Raw genomic sequence first — 23895 nt, 5'->3', positions numbered from 1 at the left:
AAGAGAGAGAAAATAGCAGTTAGAAGTAAGAGTAAAAAGAATTTTTTATGTTTGCATTTTAATGATAAATTAAATATCGGTATAAAAAAAATCGAAATGAGAAAAAAATAAAAAAATTTATTAATAAAATATAAATAAAATGACAGTATTTAAATATCTTTATTTTGCGAAACGAAAAATTTATGAAATATAATGATAATGTGATATTGAACGTATCAATCTACTTGATATATTTAAGTCAATTCAAAATTTTAAAATATTTATAATTATTTATTAATAATTTATAATAAAAAAAATAATCGGAGTGCCTTTTGAACCTAAAAATATCCCCGACATTAACTAGAAAAGAAAATGGCAATTCTGATTAGTTCAATTGTATTATAGATGGCTATATGATTTATTCAATGACCAAAATTTCTTTGATTGTTAAAATATTAAGAGATCTTTGGTTCGTAGGGCCCTCTTCCTCTTCTATGGTACCCAACTCATCGTACACTAACATCATCCAGGGGCATTCAATCACCTCAGTCATGAGCAGGAACTCGAAGCTGTAAGATCAACCTGAGCGCTGACAGTGAGTAGCATTGAGACGAGAAGAAGCACTTTGAGAAATGTGGATGCCATTGATGTGATTCTTGATGAGCTTGGCCAATATGGACGAGACTTTAGATTTGGAAACTGATCAGTTGCCTGCGTCAAAGAGAGGGAGAATTATAGAAGGTTGAATAATTTGTTATGGGGGAGACAGAAGTCACATGTAAATTGATGGTACTTGCCGCTTCCATTAAAGACCCTGATAACTACTGAAAAGCTGAGGACATCATCGCTGCCCCTGCCCTGTTTGCCAGCCTGATCCATTAACGCTGCCTCCAATTTGGATTTTGGTGTGCCTCTTGATTTCTTCATTTTGATTTGTTTCACATCCTTCAGATTTTTTCTGAATGGCATCTGATTAAGTAATCCGTTAATGGGTTAGATTAATCATGGCCTAACAACATGAGACAGTATAATTGGGGGTTAACTCGTTGTTGATCTCCACCAATGAGACCAATTTCTGACTGAAAACATTACAACTAGGACGAATCCACGTGCTCGAGTACTCGTGTTTAGACCAAAACCTGTTGCTCTGACTAAAGTCGAATTGGGCAGCTGGAGAATTAATAAAATTAGAACTATTTAGCATTAGACCAAACCCTCCAAGTCGTGAAACTTTAACATGTTTAAAACATGGACCAATAAATGTTTTAAAACATTTTTAAAACATCTCGATATGAATGTTAAACTTAAACATAAATAGTGTGTTAGGTAAATATTGTCTTATCTATTCTTTTATAAGTTATAGTAAACTTAGATTAGATGTTTGTAAAGACAATTATGAAATAGATTCCGACAAAACCCGGAGATGGATCGTAACACTTTTAAATTTCCCTTCTTCAATTCCCAACATGATATTATTGTGCTTAACTTGACAATATAGTTTTTTTATTGTCATGAATTTCACCATGTGGTTGCACCCCAAGTTCTCCTAGCATGAAAAGGAATTCCAACCATTATTGCTTTGCTCTATATAAATATATGTACATATACATGATAGAATACCAAAATATATTTCACTAATATTGATTTTTTCATGAGATATTTCAATACGAAGAATTAGAGACAATAAATTTTGGATTTAGTTTTTTGATATATAATTAGTGTATAAATTTTATATATTGACACTGAATAAGATTATGGTATCTCATTAATGAAGTGAGTCAGATTATATCATTTTATTAATAAATAAAATTTTTAAAAAATATTAATTTTTGTATATTTATTTTAAAGATTGATATTTATTTATTAATGAAATGATATTATTTGACTTATTGACAGTATATAAAATTTATATATTGATAATATATTAAATATAAATTAATAAAAATTTGAGAAAAATATGTTAATTAATGGTCACAACATGACATTAACAACTTAGAAAATATTTATTTTTTCCGATGGATGGACATAATCGATAAAAAAAAAAAATCAAAAGATGTTTTGGTATGAAACTAAAATTTCAATGTCCTTGAAAACCTCCTTAGCCAGCCATACTGTCACAAAAATAATTAAAAATTTGAATGTTGTAAGTGGTAACTATTTGATCTCTCTACTTGACACAAAGAATATCTACTACTTGAATTGCACTATTAAATTAGATTTTTTAAAAAACTAATTAGTTTTTAATAGCATTTCAAAAGTCATATTTTTGTATGAAATTAATAATATAAAAAGTTAGGATTATAAAAGTATTATTTTTAATATAAAAATTTGATGAATTAAATAATATTGATAAATTAACATATAATTAAATAAATATAATATAAAATTAAATCAAACGCTTTAGACTTGAACTTTAAATTTTAATATTTCAATATCTTTTTATTCTTAACCCAGAATTACACTGGCAAAAATCAAAATATGAAATACAACCATATAAAAAAAAAATGCTACTACTACTAAAATTATTATATTCCTATAAATACAAATAATTGTATTTGCTTTTGAAGTATAAATTATTTTTTATATATTTAAAAAAATCATAAAATGAAAGAATTTAAACTTTATTAGACCTAAAAAATGAATAACGGGATGATTAATCTTTAATTTTCCCACTCCAAATTAGCCAACTTCGTAAGAAACAAATCAAGAAGGGGTCTTTTTGCTTAATTAAAGGAATTACGGAAGCGAATCATAAAATAAAACAAATATCGAGGCCAAACTAGGAATAAAAGGAATATTCTCCATCGGCCACCTCGCGCATCTCCTCTTTCTCTATACGACAGAAACAACTCATATCCCATTTCACTCTCTAAAAAAACTCATCGCTCCAAAAAAAAATGGCGTCCCCTCAGCACCATTTTCAACAACACTACCAGCCTCAACAACAATCTAAAAGTTTCAGGTAAACCCCTCAAAATAGATTTAAACCTTTAATTACTATTAGAATCAATTTCATTTTCTGCTAAAGAAAAATAAAGCCCTAGTTTTTTTTTTTTATAATATGTTTCTTTCTATGTTTGATCTCAGGAATTTATACGCAATCGACGGTCAGATTTCGCCGCCACTTGCTTGTTACAATACGGCTAATTTACAGGATTCGTCTCAGCATCCTCCTTATATCCCGCCATGTATCTCTCTCACTTCGTTTTTTTTAAGCATCAAAATTGGAACTTTGTTTTATTATATTTCTGGGATTTTAGTTTCATTCATGAAGAAAATCCTTATAACTACTGGGTATGTTGTATTTTTATTTGTTTATTTGTTTGTTGTTTTATTGGTTTAGTTCATGTTGTTGGGTTTGCACCGGGTCCAGTTCCGGTGACAGATGGAAGTGATGGAGGAGCTGAGTTGCAATGGAATAACGGGGTTGATCCTAAACGGAAGAAATTAAAGGAACAGGATTTTTTGGAGAACAATTCGCAGATATCTTCTGTCGATTTTTTTCAAGCACAGTCAGTCTCAACAGGGTTAGGTTTGTCACTAGATAATAATAGTAATAATAATAATAATAATCGGATGGCTTCTTCGGGTGATTCAGCCTTGTTGTCACTCATTGGCGAGGACATTGATCTTGAGTTGCAGCGACAGGATGTGGAAATTGATAGATTCCTTAAAGTTCAGGTCTGGCTTTGTGGCTTTTAGCTTCTTGTTTGAATATAGTTAAATGGAAATAAAACATGTTTCATTAGCTTCCATGATTGTTGTAAGGATCAATTTATTATTTTAGGATGTCATTTGTGCCATATATGGATGATAATGGATTTTATGGTCATTGAATGCATATGCGTTTATCATGCTCTTATGCTAAATTTTTGCTGTTAATGTTTGTTTCGGATTGTTTCTTTGGTATGGTTTCTTGTTTTGGTTAATAATTCTGTTAACTCCGAATAAGGCAGTTCCTAGCACTTAACACATTTCTTATTCTGTCTTATCCGGTCTTGATTTGGTTATTGTCATTATCTGGCTGCAATGTGCTAATGAGAGTGGGTCAAGCGTTTGCTAGTCCTGCATTTGTTCATTGTGTTTTCTTTCAACTTTAACTTAAAGTCTTAAACTTTTGAACTTTTTTCTGACAGGACTGCTATTTCCCATTCTATTTTCATTATTTTGTAGAAGTAATGGCAATTGAATATCTATAACCATCTGCATTTTTCACCCTATTGCTAATTATGAGTTTCTTCATCAAGTGCTTAGTTTTGCAGTTATTTTCTGAAATTAGTACTGTGTGCTTTACAGAAATGAGGGCTAATATATCTATGCTAGAAATTAAAGAAAATAATGCGGAACTAAATTAAATTAACTATTCTTTTTCCTCCATGTAAGTAATGCTAACTTCAATTCATCAATTTTGAAGAATCTATGGTGCTGGGTCATGCCGTAATCTGATAATGTTTCTGTTCTCAACACTTAGAATTAAGATTATGTGGTTTATCCTTTTGTTTTTTATTCCCTTTTTCAATGGTTCTGGTGGTAGTTGTGTGTGTATTTACCAATTACTCAAATGTTTGTAAGTGATGGGAGATAGTGTAATTGTAGAGTTCATGGCGGTGAAATCTATTTTTTGTTGTTTGCTTTAGCATTAAATTTCTATCCTTATTGCACAATATATATTGGTCAACAAGAAGTCTTGAATGACTTTTAGTGAAAGTACTTCTAATCCACTCTTCTTTAAATAGGGTGACCGATTACGGCAATCTGTGTTGGAGAAGGTTCAGGCTAACCAGATTCGGACAATTTCATTTGTGGAAGAGAAAGTTTTTCAGAAACTTCATGAGAAAGAAGCAGAAGTGGAGAATATTAACAAGAAGAATATGGAACTTGAAGAGCGAATGGAGCAATTGACCATGGAAGCGGGTGCCTGGCAGCAGCGTGCCAGATACAATGAGAACATGATTACTGCCCTCAAGTTTAGTCTTCAGCAAGTTTATGCTCAAAGTAGAGATAGTAAGGAAGGATGTGGTGATAGTGAGGTTGATGATACAGCTTCATGCTGCAATGGCCGAGCCATTGATTTCCACCTGCTCAGCAAGGAGAATAGTGACATGAAAGAGTTGATGACTTGTAAAGTTTGCAGAGTGAATGAAGCCTGCATGCTCTTGTTTCCTTGTAAGCATCTCTGCCTGTGTAAAGGTTGTGAAAGTAAGCTTAGTTTTTGCCCCCTGTGTCAGTCATCTAAGGTTATTGGCATGGAGGTCTTTATGTAATGATATACATATCAAAGCTTTAATATACTAAAGTTATATTTAGTATTGTTGTGATACTGATGGTTGCTTGTTGTTTGCTGGTTTTTCATTCCAAGGCTCATTCTTTCTTTGAAAGAAATGTCTTGCATGTTGAGAATTCTGCAACATCACCTTATTAAGTTGTTGAATTAGTGGTCAGTGTTATTCTCTTGTTCTCCATTCTGTTCTAGTAGTTTTCATGTTTTCCGTGCTCAGTTGTGTCTGGTTTAATGTAGTTTATGTAGCAATTTGTTAGGGACACCATATTATGTGATTTATGAGAAGTTTCTTGAAATGTGAGATATTGTTAAATGATTGGATAAGTTTTAGAACACAACAAGATCAATACATATTTGAGGTTCATGGAGTCTATGTTGTGTAGGTGGTTATATAGAAGCAGAAACATATACTGTGGGGATTTAGAAAGTGAGTGTAGGTCAGAGTCTAATCCCAGGTTTTGTATGAAATGCTTCAAGAATGGTTGGGCAAGGTTTCTCATCGAGTATACTGAGTATATCGCTTGGTTATATAGAATATTTGAGGTTCTCTATTACACGAAAGGATAGCTCATAGTATATTATCAGTCACTTGTGATGCTTTTTTGAGATAAACTGATTACACTTGCTTATAGTTGGGTGGAATTTTACGTAACTACAAAGATTCTCAGGTGGCTGGCGGTTTATAAATGATGAAGAAATCCAGTATCTTTTTCCTTTATGACTATTTCATTTTCATTGCTCTATTTGTTTGACGCACCAGTGTTTTGTTATTTCTTGAGAAATACCCCACCCAAAACACACACGAGATAAGGTAGAAACTCATCTTACTTGGAGCAGAAAAACTGTGATATTGTCTAAAGCAACTGTCGATCAGGTTGCAGGCACGAAAAGTTAATATTGTAGTACGACAGGGAGAAAGGTAATTAAGCGACGGATCCATGGTCTTTGAAGTTGTTCATAAGACTACAGAAAGGCGAAAGCCTGTCATGTTGTTTATTGTCGCAGTACTGTTAGTGTTTAACACATGCACATCCGAATTGTGAAGTGAAATGATATAAATAATACATTAATATTCATAAGTTATTTGGATTCGATTAGAATAAAATTTAAATTTGATTCGATTATTATTAAATTGAGTTTAAGTAGCTCGATTCATCAATAAAGTTAAGTTCGAGTATTTTTATATTTGATTTGAGTGACTTATGAGTGTAATCGGATTTTTATATTAAAATATATTTTTATTATTTTAATTAATAGAATATTTTAAATTTAAATTCGAATTTGAACATAAATAATTAAATTTTTATTAAATATAAAAATCAAATTTATTTTTATAAATTAATCGAATTTAATTAAACGAATCCGAATAGTTTGATTTTATTTTAAATCAAAATCAAATTAAAAAAATAAAATTTAATTGAATTCAAATTTAATTTCGAGTTTTAAATTTTAAATCAAATTTAAACTCTTAAACTTAATATTATATCGATTCGATTGGTTACACATCTAATAACATGTCATATCTAAAGGCTTTGAGTTTAATCTTCATTTCTTCATTGAAACACGCGTTTTATTATGACCTGGCTTGCAAGACTCTTAAAAAAGTTGCATCTCTTCTTTCTTTGTAAACGTGTCTTCTTGAATTTGATCTCTCCATCCTCACCCAAAAGAAGAAAGCGGTGAGCTGATAGGAATAACTCGAACTAATAAATGTTGAGTCACTTCACATTCGTATGAGAGTTGCGAATTGTAGCCCTGATTGTTTTAGCTTTCACGGTCAAGATTTTGGGGCATCTATTCTTTTACCTTGGTACTTCTTGGGTTTACCCTGAGCCAGGAATGCACTCCTTTATATGATGGTTTTAGATAGGTGGCCTTGAGTTCTTCATTTCCCTGACTGGGCTAAACCCATGGAAGAGCCCTTTTTCGAGGCTTGGATAAGTAGCCCGCATTTGGGTGAAGTTCGAAACCTTTAAGAATGGATAGATCCAGCCTTCTTCATTGCCAATTTGCTACCAATCCCATGCATCTTTTCTTGTTTCTGTCCATTTTAGTCAGCCCCAAGGCCCAAAATGAACTTATCATGCAACCATGTGTAAATGATAAATAGCTATGGTATAGCAAATTGCAAAAACGATTTGGCCATCGACATTAGGTACATAAAATTCAGTCATCTTGCACGTAATGCAATGCAAGACATTATGGAACATTGTTGTTTCTGACTGAAACCTGTTAGTACCCGAACCAACTAATCAGTTTTATGATTGGTGTTCAAATCAGCAGTTGGGAACAAGTTTATTATCAAGAACTCCAGTAGTTGAACAGCCATTGTCACCTTTACTAATCCCATTCAGAGAGATAGAGAGAGAGAGAGAGCGAGAGAGAGAGACAAAACATTTGAAGCTGAGCCCATTTCAAAATTCAAGAGTTGAGCTGACAAATCTATTGCAAGGTCAATGCACAAAGTAATTAAACATAAAAAAATAATAGTAATGATCCCAAAACCCCAAACTTTTTTTCCACTAATATTCTAATTAGTAGATGTAGAAGTCTTGGGAAACAAGTTCTTATTACTTGTTGTAGATTTGGACCAAAGTGGAGGGTAAAGGAAGAGAAATGCTTTTCTTTAGGGGAGGTGGTGTAGAAGATTGATGAACTTATTTCTAATCATGCCTTAGAAAGTGATGACAAAGAGGAAAGTGAATATGCTTCCCCCGTGATTACAACTATATGCTATCCATTATTGTTATTATTATGATTATTATTATTCCATTTCCATTTCCATTTCCAGCTCCAGCTCCACTTCCACCTCCCACCGCAAACCCCAGCCGATTCAGTCCTGTCATTGTCCCCCCCCCCCCTTTGCCTTTTTATTACTTTCCATTCTCTTTATCCCATTACTACAAAAACTAAGATAAAAAATTTAGAAAAAAATTGAAAATTTATCCAAAGAGTGACTTTGCTCCAGTTCAATCATCCAACCTCCTCCCTTATTCCCTATAAAGCTGGTTTTTTTCCCCTTTTTTTTTAAATTTTTTGCTTCTTTCTCTTGAAATTATTCCATTTCCAGCTCCGCTTTGTTTTTCTCTCTTGCCTTTCTTTTTTTTTTTTCGTGAGTTACTATTCTTTTGGGGACTCCAATGCACTGTCAAAGTTATTCCATTTTTAAACTGAACATATATCTTGTGATACCCACAGCCTCTGCCTCGGGTACGAGGCTACCTTGCAATTGCTCTCGGCTCAGTTCCAAAGGGGTCCCCATATGTAAATGGAATATTTGTATTTGCATAGTTTCAAGTGTTGTCTTTCCTCGTTTCCCTGAAAAAATGCATTGTTTTTCTACCATGTGCACTCTTACACCATCCCCATATTATAATCTCATTACTACATCAGTTTAGCTTATTAGTAGATCATTTCCTCATCTATTATATAACAACTAATGAAAACTGTATACAGCCAAAATTTGAGGTTTAGTTAACAGAAGCATCTGCTTCAGTCATCCAAATATCAACTTTACTTCTTTGCTTTGATCCACCATTCAAAATCCTACTTCCCTTAAGATTATAAAGATTGTCTTATTATCCTACTTTATAAATTGTACGTATAGAAGGGAAATGTGGTTCTTGGCTCCGTAGATGAAACCAAGAAAAAGAAAAGGTGTTATCCCCTCTCTATTGCTTGTTGGCTTCACTTTTGGCAACAGTGGTCCTAAGGACTGAAACCCACCGTAAATTCACGTCCTTGTCCAGTACTCTTCAAGTATGCCCAGATTAATCTAAGTTAGCAAGTGAGTAAATTTTATTATTGTAACGTTTCAATTTCTAGTTAGGAATTTGTGATCAAGAGCAGGGTGACTTGCAAGCTTTTTGGTCGACATGATTGACAGGCATGGTGGATAATTAGGTGGCAATAATATTTGTATGATTATGATGAAAATATATAGTAAATATGGAAAGAAGCTGAGGGAACAGGGCTGGGCTGAATGCCAGCTGGATCAACACAACAAGGCAAATGATTCGAGGCTATAAGTATCACTGCATTTTCCCAGAACCGATCGATCATCATCCGATCAAATTACAATAATTCAAGTCGAATTTCGATGAAGCAAGAGAATCCAGAAATTTTGCTAATTTTTATATTCTAAATTATTGGCAGTGAACAGAAATTAAAAATGGGCACTTTTAAGCAATTGCTTTGAAAGATCAGTGAATAGAACGTGAGAGGTGGGACTTCATATATATGCATGAAATGATGGTGAAGATGATGGGGGGACCCAGAATTTGAGCTGATCAACACAAAGAATCCCTTGGATTGAGGAGGAGGAAGAGGAGGAGCAGCAGCCTTGTCGTGGGTCCTTTTCCTTTTTTTTTTTATGATCTCTTTTCTTTAACGTTCATCAGCCACAGTATATAAAAAGAAGAGAAGAGGAAGACGAAAAAGAATGTGATGTGCATGTGATCCAACAGCCTTTATGTTCCCCTCTTCCATATCCATATATATATATATATATATATATATATATGCACAAAAACCACCATTCTTTTCATCTCTTTTTTGACATTCGGTTACTAATGCTTTTCCGGTTAATCATGTTTAAGTCATAACATTAACATATATGTCTTAATGTATTCATTATCTAAGAAGCAATGATCGCTGCTACCAAGTAAAAAGTACAACAATATCCAACTTCTACCCTATAAACATTTCCCTACCTAACTCTGATTTCTCACAGCACTTGATTAATTGGATCATAACAAGTACAACAATATGTGTTGATGTTTTTTTGTTCTAAAAACTTAAATTAATTGGGCCCAGATTTACACATGCAAGGTCGGCCATGTTTTCGTCATGTCACTGATTAAAAGCAATTTTTTTTTCACTAGTGGAATTTAAAGACCACACCACCATTTCACATCAAGCTATAGCTGATATCTTCAAATTGTATGTTGTGTGGGCGAAGTACTTTCTGAACTAATTCTGATATTCTTCATGATCATATGTAGAATATACTTACAGGTCCTTTGTACATATGATAAAGCTTCACACGTTTTATAGTAGGGGATCGCTTTTTCACGTAGAAGAGGTTGAATTTTCATGACTTTAACAAAGGAATAAAGAAAAAGAAGGGCAAAAAAGGAGGAAAAAGAAAAGAGAAAGAAAAAAAAAAAAAGAAGGGAAGCTAAAAGGAAAGCAAAGAAAGGAAAGACATCTCTTGTTGTTCTCTCCTTTTAATGTAAGCCTCTCTAAAGTTTTTTGTTGAAATGAGCTTTTCTTTTCTTGATAAGAAACAACAGGCCATGCCATGCAAAGTCTAAAATTTCGATATGGAAACCCCCTTTTGGACCCATTGCTGAAGCGATATTAGTCGTGAGAAAGAAGCTGCTTTTAACATCTTTTTTTTAAGAGGGAAAACAGAACTTTTGCATGGGAATCTAATCCTCCATTATTTGGATATATACGTTTCATAAACAGATTCCTTTATATCTAATCATCAATCTGATAAAAACAACCTTTTTTCTGTTTTTCTTCATCTCGGTCATTGTCTCACTCCATTTTGAATCCTGTAAATATATCCCAAGCTTTGAAGCACATCTAATAACATGATAAAATTAATATAAAGCTTCCAAATATAAATATATCTTGAAACTTTATTGTGCAAAGAACAGAAAAAATGGCTAGGATTGTTAAGCAAGTTCTTCTTTTGTGGGAAATTGGAGACCATGTTGGACCACAAGCATTGAAAATGTAAAAGCTACAAGCAATATTTAAAAAATTGGAAGGGTATTCAGTTGAACAAACATAATCATGTATTATATATGATACTTCATACGTAGCTAAGTTATTGAAAGAATTGTTTTCTCATCCATATTAATGATTAAATTCATGCCTATTGATACGTGAGGCATTGACTCCCTTCTTAATTTAATATATACTATAAAAAAAAAGTTTGATGAGCAAAGATAAATGTTAATCGGTTTCTAATGGTACTGTATAAGATTATATACTATTAATCATGGTTAAGGAGGGAAGGGTAATTCAGGCAAAAAGAAAAGCGCGTTCTACATATTTGCATGCGTTATTATTTATTAATTAGAGCAACAGGCAGCAGGGTAATCCTCATCGTCTGGTGCAAATTTGGAAGAGGGGTGTCATTTAGAAGTACGGGGATGTCATTCACGCAAATAAACGCTATGGATAAACCCTGCCTACATCTCTGCACTAGCAAGACAATTTACCTATCTTTGTCCTCTCCATTTATATCACTCTGCCAGTTCCCCGTGGGATCCCATATCCCCTCGTGACTCTCCCTTCTTAACCTGCATTTCAATCCCATTTTTTTCCCTTTCCTTTCCCTTCCCCCAATTTTATTAATACTTTTTTCACTTGAAATCCATCCAGGCCTTTGCACATGTTTTAAGTTCAACCTTGTTTGGCCACGCATTATCTGCAATTCACAGATTTGATGCTTTTCTGCATGTATAAATAAATGAACATATCAATAACGTGGTGCTACTATTTTTTTTTATATTCGAGTATATATTAATATATACAAATGCAAAATGGCAAATGGGGTTGTCTTGAATGTCTTCCATCTCTCTCTCCCTCGCTTCTGATGAGGAAAAGAGAGTGAAACGGACAGAGAATGCAAGAAAAGACAGAAGAAAGAACCTTGTAGCTTGTCGTCATCGTATAGAATACAGATTTTGATTCTTTCTTTTCTTTTCTTTATTGACTTTAGAAATAGAAAAAGGAGAATTGGAAGAAGGTCATTGTTAATTGCTACAATGCTATATATATAATAAACTACATGAAATAAAATAATTAGTCACCAACCTTCTTCTTTTTCCTTAAAATAATTAGAAGTAGTAGGGTTTTATTTATCCGTATTCGCTTTGTGTTTTAAGTTGTCTCTCCTTGAAATTCCCATATCCAAAGAAATTTAAATACTGGTAAGCTTTTTTCTTGTTGTATTTGTGTTGTTTGTTACAGTCATTTATATAAGAAAAAATATATATTATAGTATTTTGGAAAGGGAATCAGCGGTGGTCATGTGAGAGAAGGGCACTGTGGGGTTACTTTCACTGCATTTTAGAAATTAGAATAGAATCTTCTTGCATGGCTACTCAAAGTGTAGAGTGGAAGTAGGGGAAGCGAAGAGAGAGATTTTGGTTGTGATCCATGGTGGTGGGCTCGGGAAGATCTGTGTCTAAGTTGCTGATAACTTGTTGAGAGAAAGATCAGCCTTTGTTCTCTAGATTTCCATACTATCATGGGACCCTATCACAGTACTCATATGATGAATGTCTTGATGCAAACAAAAATTGATTTCCCATTTTCATCGAACCCACTTTTTTTTTTTTTTTTAATGGACCCACAATATCTCATGTTTCAATTTCACCCTCCATGGATTAATTACATGCATGATTAGGTTAATCAAAGGAAGGTAATTAACCAGACTAATTATGGCCTGTAAATTTGATCCTTTGATCATAGTAAAAAAGGATTAGGAGTACCAGGGACCAAAGTACTGCTACTATTATTTTATTATTATTATTATTATTATTCTTGTGGGTTGAAACTTGAAAGTGAAATAATCTAGTGATTATGATGAGTTAGGAATAGTTTCAAAGGAAATTATTCCCAGAAATGAGTATGTAACCTGAAGGAGGAGAAGAGTCATGGTGGCAATAAATAGTATGTTATCAAGGAAAGAACAAAACAGGAATCACGAGAATGGCAACCTACAAAAATAAACAAAAAAGACTGTCTCCATGTCAGCCGCTGCAGAAAAAAAATGTACAGGTTTGCAGTTGCAGAAGGCCCCTTGGGGAAGGTGTGAACGATTGAGGGAAGAATTAAGAAAGTCTAGAGAAGAGAAAAAGAAAAGAGAAAGACATGGAGCAAGCAATACTACTGCAATAGCACGTTTTAGAAGGTGTTTTCTCAGACTTGATGGAACCATTTCCCATTATAATTGAATATCGGGACTTGAAGCTGACTGACATTGGCTTATTGCCATTGTTTTGGCAAAATGCATATATATTTCCATGGTCACATGCAAACATTTTTTTTGTTATATTTTGATTTATTCACTATTTATTTGAAATTGCATTCGGAAGCAGTAACTTATATAGTATATGATAATATAAGACAGTCAAAAGATGATCAAAGGGTTATGTTTTTGGTCCTCGGCCATCCCAAAAAAGAAGAAACAGGGATGAAATGAAAGGTATCAAAATCTAGTCTTGAGTACGGACTTTACTTTGCACCGAATAATTATGGTCTTTACCAAGTGAAGATTTGTGCAGTATATTCTTCATTCAATTGGTTTTTTTTTTTTTTTTTTTTACTTAAAGGAAAAAGGTAATATTCTCTATGTCCCATATTTTGATGTCAAAGTCAACTTTAACTATTATCTTTAAAATATTCTATTAAATAAAATTTTTAATTTTTTTATATTTTAATTTTATAATTTTTAAAAATAATAATCAAATTAAATTTATTTGATAAAGAAGTCAATAAGAGAAAATGTAATGAGATGGTGGATGTACCTTTCAATAGTTAGACATACCCCTAACCACCTTCTCTACTTTGCATTTCTTGGATCTTATTTAATTCTACTAAGTAATAAATTTGAATGTGCATACATGTGTACACACATGTAGAGTCAAAAATATATATAAAATCAAAATTTGGATTTTTTTATAAAAAAATTACCGTTTTAGAGTAACGAAAAATTATTTCATAAATTTATTAGATATAATTTTTAAAAAATAATTATATAAATTAATTGAACTTAAATTCTAACTAACTAACTAACTATATATATATATACACACACATAGATACATGAAGCATCAAGTTAAAAGTACCAAATTGAGATATAATATATAATAGAAGTAAAGTATCAGTAACTCTCAATTGCCATTCTGGGGATTTCTGAGCCAACATTGTTAGTTTTCCCTTGTTCCTTTTTTTTGGGGAAAATTGGAAAGGGATTGGGTTGGGTTGCTTAATAAGATAGGATTAACTTTTGAAAAGCTTTTTAATCAGAATGGAGTCCCCCCCACACCCCCTCCCCCAAAAAAAAAATTTTTGTAAAGAGAGGAATTATCATGGGTGGGGGAACTTGGGACAGATTTAACTTGTTTTTCCAATAAAAAGAATCATGGGCACGATCAAAACCATATCAGTTGAGTATCTCTGTAAAATAACTAGTCATCACTTCTCTATTTTTTCGCTTTGGACCTCCCCTTGGTGTCCCCCACTGTCTGCTGTCGTCACTCATCACAGAATGAATCCATTTCTCACTTTTATAGGATCCCTCACTGTCCACTCATTGCCATATGGTTTTCATGCAATCTTGTTTAAAATTTGACATTTGTTGCAGTAAAATCCCAGATGACCCATTTCTTCCTTTATTTTTTTCTTTCCATTTTTCGCTTTTGTAGTAGAAAGTAGCACCATATTTTATTAGAGAATCAACAAATATTCCAAGATTGAATATGCTTCCAGCTTGCTGCTTCCAAATGTCATTTTTACTCACAAAGGTAAGAAAAAATTCCCATGCCCCCCATCGAAAAAAAAGTAAGAGAGAAAAGACATATATAAAACAAATATATTAATTGGAAGATTACAAAAAAGAAAGGAAAAGCTGTGATATTTTCAGTTTTTCGTGGAAACTTTTAGGGCCAATAATTCAATCACCTGAGAGACACGTCAGCTAAGAAAAAGCCCAGCCAAAAGAAGAGCCAAAGCTGGAGGCTCCAGGGGCAAAGGGCTACATTACAATATTGCATAGAGCTATAGTTTATACAACTGTAAGTTAGTCAGTAAAGGTCGTAATAGCCAGTAGGCAGAAGGCATGTTTATTTTCTGATATTGGAGTTTGGAATATTACGAAAGCAAAGCAAAGAAAAAAAAAGTAATGCCAAGAAGGAGAAGGCGAAAGAGAAGAAGAAGAAGAAGAAGAAGAAGAAATGTCGTCACCAAGAACAGGCTTTAAATCCCATCACGTAGTTCGATGTATCCTTTACCTTATATGTGTTAGAGAGTAGTATAGAAAAATGATGGGGATTCGAAATGGAAGGGTGTACATGTTGGGTTGGTGATATTAAACAACAAACGAAAAGCTACAAAACAAACAAAAAAAAAGGGACACTCGTTTGACGTGAAGTGAAACCACCTTTTTTTCTTTATTCATGCATCGGAAAAAAAAAAGTATCCCACTCTGACCATATTTTCCCATCGCCAAATTCCCCAAACTACGTTGATTATTACAAGGATAAACATAGAATTTTCCTACATTAACTACCAATTTGGTCAATATTGAACTTTTAATTTTGGTTTTCGAAATCAGGAATCAAAACAGATGCAATCTGATACACTTTGGCCTTTTTATACGAGAGAAGCCGTGAAGCAAAAGATGCAAAAGGGGAAATTGTTATATGCATGGATATATGGTTAGAATAGCTAGCAGTTGTAATGAACTACTATTATTGCGTTTACTTTAGGGAACTTACAGGAAAAGGAAGGGGGAGGGGTTTCATTGTCAATTCCCAAGGACAGACTGCACCCATCCCCCTGCGCCTGTGCCTGATTTTAAGTAGGTGCGCGCGAGATCAATTGTCTGAGAAGAGAGAGATAGAGAGAAAGGAGAAGAGAGTCACGGGTTTGTCTTGAAATGCCCTTATTTCACAGTCCTAGACAGACAGAGAGACAGACAGACACATATTCTCTCTCACTACAATATAACCGAGGAAGGGAAACGAAAATATACTAATAACACCACAAAAGAACATATCAAAACTGCAAAAACAATAAAGCCAAAAAAAAAAAAAAACGCTGTTCACTGGAACACCCCCCTTCCCAACATTTTTATCCCACCCAAGCATCACCCCTCAACTATCTGTCCTGATCTTTTGTTCCAAACCCCTCTATTTTCTTCTCTTTCCTTTCTCTCCCTGATCTCTTTCACTCTCTTTCATTAAGGCACAAGTCCAGCAGTTCCTGCTTTTGATCTTTCAATGGCTCTGATGATTGACAATTGTGATGGGATATTACTATCACTCGACTCCCACAAATCAGTGCCAGCACCATTCCTCACTAAAACCTACCAACTAGTAGATGATCCCGCCACAGACCACATAGTTTCATGGGGTGAAGACGACAATACTTTCGTAGTTTGGAGACCTCCTGAGTTTGCTCGTGATCTCCTTCCAAACTACTTCAAGCACAACAATTTCTCTAGCTTTGTCAGACAGCTCAATACTTATGTACAAAAACTCAACCTTTATCTCTTATAAGAAATCTTCTCTTGCTAAAATATATTTTGCCTTTTTTGTTATTGTACTGATCTGGGTTTTGCTTTTGCTTTTCTTAATGAAACTAGGGTTTTAGGAAGATTGTACCAGACAGATGGGAGTTTGCGAACGAGTTCTTCAAGAAAGGAGAAAAACACTTGCTTTGTGAGATCCATAGAAGAAAAACTGCGCAGCCACAAGTGGCTATAAACCATCATAACCATCACCACCCACATTCTCCTTTGGTTAATGCACCGAGTTTCTTTCAATTTCCAAGCCGAGTCAGCATCTCTCCAGCTGACTCAGATGAACAACCCAACTGGTGTGACTCACCTCCACTTTCTTCACCAAGAGGAGGCACTGGAGTCTCAGTTGTTGATGGTGGCGCTGGAGGCTATAACAGCTCGGTCACAGCTTTATCAGAGGACAATGAGAGGCTGAGAAGAAGCAATTATTTGCTTATGTCTGAACTTGCCCATATGAGAAAGCTTTACAATGATATTATCTTTTTTGTTCAAAACCATGTTAAGCCTGTCACTCCTAGTAATTCTTTCTCTCCCTTGATTCTTTGTGGCCCTCCTTCGTCTGCTGCTCCTTCCGTTGTTAATACCAATAGTTCATTGCTGCAAAAGCCTTTGAACCAGCTTCTTGGGTTTTATCCAAATAGTCCAAAGCCCCAAGTTCAGGTTTTGAACTATCCAAGCGCGACATCACAGAGCTCCTGGACGATTCTTGAAGAACCAAGCAGCAATAGTTGCAAAACAAAGCTCTTTGGTGTGCCTTTACAATCAAAGAAGAGGTTGCACCCGGAGTATAGTGCAGCTAACTGGGAGACTAACAAGGCACGTTTGGTCTTGGAAAAAGATGATTTAGGGTTGAATCTTATGCCTCCTTCTACATGTTAGTTTCCCATATCCATTCAAGAATATTCTAGCTTCCTTTTTGAACTTCTTTTTCCTTTCTTCTTTTTTTAGTTTTTGTTTGTCTTTGTTTATCTCTTAGAGTCTGATGATATTGTTGACGGAAGTTGTCTGCGTGGGTGTTCGTGACTGTGGATATAATTTTAGTGCCGGTAATATTTTGTTCCCCCTATCCAACATGATTGCAGGTGGGTTTTGGTTACAGTAAAGATGCAAAGCAAATTCAAAATCTCAACACCAATCTTTTTCGTTGATGCTTCTTCAGTTTTCCATTGGTGCAATTTAATGCTCATACTCTTCCTTTACCCTTTATTCATGATTCTGATGTCTGCATGTACGTTCCTGTTACATATATACTTGCATTAATGCAGGAGAGGGTGTCCTGATGACTTTCCTTACAGTTTCAATTGAGAAAAAAAGCTGATGAAGTTTCTGGCTATAGCTGCCTCATTGACAATTTCTCTAGGGATTTCTCTGATTAGTCCATTAATGGATGATACGTACAACCATACGCGCTTTGATACCCCTCAGCATCTGAATTCAAAATCCGATGCAAAAGGATTTACTGTAAAAATTGGGGGGAAAAGGCAGCTGACATTCGTTTCTCATAATCTAATTATTAGTGTAATTATGATTATTATCATCACTATTATTGTCAAAAAAGAAGGTTACCTATCTTTTGATGAAGGTTATAATCTCCATTATCATTTCTTGTTCTTATGAACTGTCAGTCAAGCAAACAGAGAAAAAAATGAATCCTGAATTTGAAATTAAAGAACTAGATAAAAGAAACAAAATCTAAAAGAATGAGTTATTCGATGAAAGTGAAATATACTGACTAAAAATGTTGTTTGAAATGTTTCCATCAAAGGCTTCTATGCTTCTTCTAGGAACAGAAACCATTGCCTTTTCCTACTTTAAATATCTGATCAACGTCTTCCAAACCCCATCTTTGGATCCCTCCCTCTTTTCACTAATTCCAATCTCTCTTTTCTTTTCTTCCAGACAAAAAAAACCCATAAAAAAATGAGGTAGATAGAACTTAATACAGGCCCTTTGACTGGTAGCTAGAACAATGCCTCCTCCCCTTCCCAAAAACCCCATTTCCTCTTTTATTGCTTTTACTTGCCCCTTTGTCCAAAATCCCAATATAAGTAAAGTTTCACTTAAACTTTGACTAGGCATTTCAACAGGTTCTTTGCTTTTTTCTTGAATCCGGTTCTTCTGTTTATTTTCATGCAGTTATTAATTACCTAAGACAGAGAAAACTATGTGAGACAGTGATGAAAGTAAGTTAAGAAACATCTATTTTAAGTCCCCCATGTGAGCCATGAAAGTATCAATATATAATTCTTACAATATCTTTGTCGTTCCCATGATTTCTTTTTCGTCTGATACACAACACAAACAAACAAATAAATAAATAAATAAAACATCCTAACCCTAATAAACCTAGTCTGAGACTATATGTGTCTTTGGCTCTTACCCTTTCTGGAGTTGTTGGGGTATGGCACGTGACCTAGAAAGTTGCAAGGTTGATGTAGAAGCATAAAACTACCGGAAAAGCACCACTATAACTTAGGGATGATGCATCTTAAAAGTGGATATGGATCATCCGGGAAAGATGCTTTAAGAGGAAGAGAGGGGTTTTCAAATTTTGTTTTTCATGTTGCTTAACAGCCGTATTGGACCAAGCAATTCTTCATTCTCTTTTGGTTTTTTTTGAGAGTTTCAAAAAGGAAAAGGGGAAGAGATATTGGATTTATAAAAAGACTTTAGTTTCTTTTTCTTCTCTTCTTGTTTGCCCTTTTGAAATCCACTTTTTTTGACATCTTCCTTTGCATAATTTCTTCTGATCCAACACTTTATTGACAATTTACTCAAAAGACTATAAAATACATCAAAAGTGTGCGTATAGAGGGGATTCAAGAACTGTAAGGCTGCAAAGATACATGTGTCCCATTTGTTTCACTACTTTTCTTCTCCATCCAATTTGTTGACCAATTAATATACATTCACCCATGGTATGCAAACTACTATTTAACAAAAAAAAAAAAAAAGCATGCAAAATATCTTTCTTATACATATAGATTTTCTTGGCACCAAATCAGTGAGTTTATGTGTGGTGAACTATTAAAATATATCAATGAACTATGATGCAGAAAAAATTAACAAATTTAATTTTGATAAAATTAGTAAATTACGGATTGTGTCGAATTCATTTTTTATTGTATATGTGATATTAAATTATATAATAAAAATTAAAATTTTATCTTATTAATCTCATCTTGTCCATCTCTTGAAACTTTCCATAAAAATCATTTAAACTTAAATAGTAGTGGTGTGACTTGGGACACAATGAACTCATTGAAATAAATCTGATTTTGAAGCCATAGGTGAAATCAAGATGGTGAAAATGTGGTTGTGATTTGTTTTAGCTGTAGCCCTTATTTTCAATGAGAATTAATGAATAATTTACTATGTAAGAACAGATTAAAACCTGAATGATTAAAAATTCAGTAAAAAAAAAAAAAAAACCCATAGAACAGGGATGGCACAAATTGGGGTGCGCCAATCCCACCTAGGGATAGGATGGAGAGTGAGCTTTTAGGCCCATTTTGGGAAGACACCTTATTTAGGCCCCAAGAGAAATACATGAAACGATGTCGTTTCAAATCCGAGTCACTTTCCTCCTGCCATTCTCCCCTGTAGCTAAAACCCTAACAAAACCCCCAGCATTAGTCGTTGTCCGAATCCAATTTTAGCAAAAAACAAACCAAATTCCGAAGTAAAAAAAAAAAAAATCCAGTAATAATGAATGTAATAATAGCATCATCTTCAACTGACGGCGGAATCGGTTGCTGGGACCTACAAACAGAGGCGGAGCAACTCCGTTACAAGACTTGCGCCTCTCCTCCACACGGCCTCTCTTCCTTAGGTTCCCGTTTCCTGGCCTGCTCTCAACTCCGCGATCCCTCCGCACCTCCGGCCACATCCTTTATTGGTCTTGGTCCAAGGTTTACTCTCAACTATCGTAACTCTTCGACTCTTTGCCTCAAGCACAAGTTAAAAGCTTTCCCGCGGAACCTATTAAACCGCTCGCTGCTAATAGCGAAGGTAGTTACATTGTTGGTGGACTGGAGGTTCATCTGGCGCTATTTACCTTTGGGAGGTAAAATTCAATTCCTTTATTGTAAATTAGGATATTTGATGATGTTAGAAGGCGGCAGGCAAGTCATCTTTATGAGTATAGTTTTACAGAACATACTCTGCGTGTAACTGATATTGTTATATGGTGGAGGGAGAGATTGGTATTTAGGGTCTTCTTCTGGACCATGCAATAGAATGGAAAGATGGAAACTTTAGGTGGCTAGTTACTGGCACCATCATCGAACCTCTACAGTATTTTTATCAGTAAGTTATGCTTTTGAACTCGTAATTGTAAAGCTAAGAAATGTTCGGTGTTCAAAGTGATATTTTCTGATTGTGAGATCGATGGTTAGGAATACATCAAAACATTTGCTTAGCAGTGAATTGAAGATTAATTGTAGTTGTTGTTTTCGTGACTAATCTATCATGCTGATAATAGAACCTTATTTTGGGGAATATCTTTCGACTTCATTTTGTGATTACCTGATGTGTTTGTGATTCAGTCTTTTGTGCTAATATATGGCGTTAACCTTTTGTTCTACTTATTTGTAAAGGGTTCCTGATTTAGCGTGCATTGATAATAGGTCTGGAGCTTATCCAGGGGAAGATTATTAAGAAACATTGTATTTCCTTCCATCATTGATGCAATTGCTCTAGACCCTGGTGAACATGTCTTCTATGCTGGCAGTCGAGATGGTAAAATCTATATTTCTGCACTTAATGCTGCAAGTTCTCTTAGCAACAGTTATGGGTTGCACATCACCAGTTCACTATCTGATAACTGGTATTAATTTGTTATGTTCAGACATTATTTTGTTATTTATTTTTGTTTTACCCATCTTTACAATATTTTCTTAAGTAATTCTGGAAGGGTAGTCTATGATGGTTTGTTGGTATCACTTTATACTTTATTTTCGTCCTTAAAGAGGTGCTATGATTGTACTCTTAAGTTGTTGAAATCAACCGACCATTTCATGGCCCGGCTTCTAATTCAATAATCCATCCCCTAGATTGTAGGTGGAGATGGAGTTTATATACACTTCTGATTGTTATGCATCAAAAAAGAAGAAAAAGTTAAAAAAAATGAAAAGTTGCAATGCACACCAACATTAAGTTGCTTGTATGTCATAATCATAGACTAACTAATAATATTGGTGATTGATAGTTAATATTGGTCGTCCCTCGTTAAAATTTTAAAATGTTTCTTGATATATCCCTCTTACCCTTTTTACTAACAGTTTTAATATCTTCTTTTTGGGCAGTAAGCCTGTTACTCGCTTGGTGAATAGTGCAGAAGGAAATTTGCTACTATTTGGGTCAGAGGATGGCATGGTTCAAGTTTGGGATGTGAAAACCCAATGCATCATTCGCATGTTCAGACATGGCAAAGGTTTCTTTCAAACAACTAGAAATGTTTCTTGGTTTCTACAAAAGGCTCTGATTAGAATGCATACTTTTAATTTGGGCTTTAACTTCTATGCGCACTTACTATTCATTTTTGCATCTTCTTCTTTAAAACAAATCTGATATGAAAATGCATAGATTCTGTTTCTTCACATTCTGTGTTGTACTTGTTATCCATGCTGCATGCATAAATATGTTACCACTATCATTAAAGGCAGAAAAAGGAGGGAAAAGGAGTGAATATGAAACGCAATCTATTGAGCAAGCAGTGAAACATTACCATGAAATAGAAATGTAGAAGTGGACTAAGTAGTCTGTCAAGTTATAATAAAATCCATTGTAAACCCTGAAGGATTACTCGTTATGAGCCCCTTGAACTTTGGGCTATTGGCTAAGATTTTGCAAAGGTACCGAGAATGATGTATTAATGTTGCATCATAATAAAACTGTCTTCTTTTATCCAAATTGAATTTGATACTAAAAAGTTAAATCTCTAACACTTAAAAAGAGTGCTTTGCTTACAGATTCATGCTTATCATCAACAAACCATTGGTAAATTTGTACTTTAATTTGCTATATCTAGTTTTTAGCACATGGGTATATCATCCTATTTAAGCTTATGATTTGTTTTATAAAATTTTGCGTATCATGCTTAATTCTTCAATTTGGTGTGGCTTCTCCTTCGCTTGATATTCTTTATTGTCACATCCAAATCATTGAACTGATGTTCAATTAAATTCAGGCCCTGTGAACAATATTCTCATTGTTAGAAGTCCACTCCTCCCTCGTATGGCAGAATCAAAGGAGCAAGCTTCCTCAAGAAGTAATGAATTATCTCTCCCTTCTCTATTAGAAAAATATGCAAATTCAACTGATGAAGACATGGGTAATAAGGCTATCATTTCACTCCCGGATAGTAGGGACCTCCCTTCATACCTCAGTTCTCAGCTAATCAATGATCAAATTAAAGAGCTCCAGGTTTTCTTGACTGCTTGTTGCATGCTTATGGACGTTTACTTATTGTGGATTCAAATCACTCGTTAGTGCTTAGTTCCAGGCACCACAGGCCATTTTCATAATATTCTCAGAATTACTGACTTTTAATCATTTGCTAAATATGTTTTATTTATATTCCATGAACTCAACACCTTTGACTAAACTCTTGTTCACCCCTTGTCTGCAACAACAAGGCTCTTCTGCTGCAGCTGAAATGGATGTGGAGAGACTGAAGCTTGATTGCAGAAGATATATACAGATGGTTCAGAACTTGAAAAAAATTTATGACAACTTGCAGGAATTCTGTTGAGCTCTTAGATAGAGAATCAATGGGAGGATCTCAAGGAAACTCACCCTGATACTGTTTGTACAAACAAATTGTAGACACCAAATTTGTTCAGATTTTAATTAAGTCTGGGTTTAAAAATTATCGGATATATTGGGTTTTCAGGCTGAGGTCCGATTGCAATTCAATTGAGCTTCAAGGTCAATTTTAATTCAACTGGATTTTAAGCTCGATTTTAATTTAATTACGTCAAAAGTGATTTTGATTGGGCTCGAAGTTCAATTTCATTTTTACGCCCAAAGCCTATTTAACTTTTATTTTATTAATTTATTAATTAAACAAAAATATAAAATACAAAATACAAAAAAATAAAAAAATAAAAAAATAAAAAAAAATAAAGAAAAAGAGAGGTTAATGGCAATGGTGCTGTGCACGACATCATTGGCCATCAATTTTTTTGATCACCCATCCCTTTGGTTATCAATACCTTGTAAATCTTATCTTAGTCATCATGCCTTATAATTATCGGATAAGATAAAAGAAATAAAAGGGGTATGAGGGCTCGTGTTTGCATTT

The 23895-nt window shown here is 34.1% G+C and overlaps 2 protein-coding genes and 1 pseudogene across 7 annotated transcripts; all 3 read left to right on the top strand.

The window, feature by feature from the left end:
• Positions 1 to 2783: 2783 nt before the first annotated feature.
• Positions 2784 to 5285, top strand: LOC111317949 (putative BOI-related E3 ubiquitin-protein ligase 2). The gene is made up of 4 exons (XM_022920533.2): positions 2784 to 2941; positions 3067 to 3167; positions 3323 to 3660; positions 4716 to 5285. Exons 1-4 carry the CDS (start codon positions 2877 to 2879, stop codon positions 5241 to 5243), a joined length of 1032 nt encoding a protein of 343 aa, XP_022776268.1. The 5' UTR covers positions 2784 to 2876; the 3' UTR covers positions 5244 to 5285.
• Positions 5286 to 15714: 10429 nt separating this feature from the next.
• Positions 15715 to 18325, top strand: LOC111301143 (heat stress transcription factor B-4-like). Of its 5 annotated transcripts, XR_016340806.1 has the most exons (4): positions 15715 to 16536; positions 16653 to 17463; positions 17566 to 17671; positions 17855 to 18325. XR_016340806.1 is itself a non-coding variant. In XM_089758173.1 (3 exons), coding segments are annotated over exons 1-3 (1062 nt in total). In that variant the 5' UTR covers positions 15715 to 16287; the 3' UTR covers positions 17857 to 18324. The 5 variants fall into 5 exon arrangements, 3 of the variants coding, with proteins under 3 accessions (XP_089614299.1, XP_089614298.1, XP_022752349.1); XM_089758173.1 differs by lacking the exon at positions 17566 to 17671 and having other exon boundaries at positions 17855 to 18324; XM_089758172.1 differs by lacking the exon at positions 17855 to 18325 and having other exon boundaries at positions 17566 to 17847.
• Positions 18326 to 19881: 1556 nt separating this feature from the next.
• LOC111301136 (protein ROOT INITIATION DEFECTIVE 3-like) lies at positions 19882 to 23595 on the top strand (annotated as a pseudogene). The gene is made up of 6 exons (XR_016335858.1): positions 19882 to 20820; positions 20858 to 20897; positions 21218 to 21417; positions 21896 to 22023; positions 22780 to 23009; positions 23215 to 23595. The product of XR_016335858.1 is annotated as a protein ROOT INITIATION DEFECTIVE 3-like (transcript).
• Positions 23596 to 23895: the final 300 nt, after the last annotated feature.

The sequence above is a fragment of the Durio zibethinus genome, chromosome 3 (genome assembly GCF_047325235.1).
Source record: "Durio zibethinus cultivar Kanyao isolate XHJ-2024 chromosome 3, ASM4732523v1, whole genome shotgun sequence".
In the NCBI taxonomy this organism is placed as follows: Eukaryota; Viridiplantae; Streptophyta; class Magnoliopsida; order Malvales; family Malvaceae; genus Durio; species Durio zibethinus.
The sequence above is the reverse complement of the archived record's forward strand: the minus strand, read 5'-3'. Positions and strand labels throughout refer to the sequence as shown.

Bases quoted from the DNA above. Each gene is read 5' to 3' on its own strand.
- LOC111317949 (XM_022920533.2), top strand. From the start codon at position 2,877: ATGGCGTCCCCTCAGCACCATTTTCAACAACACTACCAGCCTCAACAA. The intron at 2,942-3,066 runs GTAAACCCCTCA...GTTTGATCTCAG, and splicing joins CAACAATCTAAAAGTTTCAG to GAATTTATACGCAATCGACG. The intron at 3,661-4,715 runs GTCTGGCTTTGT...TTCTTTAAATAG, and splicing joins ATAGATTCCTTAAAGTTCAG to GGTGACCGATTACGGCAATC.
- LOC111301143 (XM_022896614.2), top strand. From the start codon at position 16,288: ATGGCTCTGATGATTGACAATTGTGATGGGATATTACTATCACTCGAC. The intron at 16,537-16,652 runs GTACAAAAACTC...TAATGAAACTAG, and splicing joins TCAGACAGCTCAATACTTAT to GGTTTTAGGAAGATTGTACC.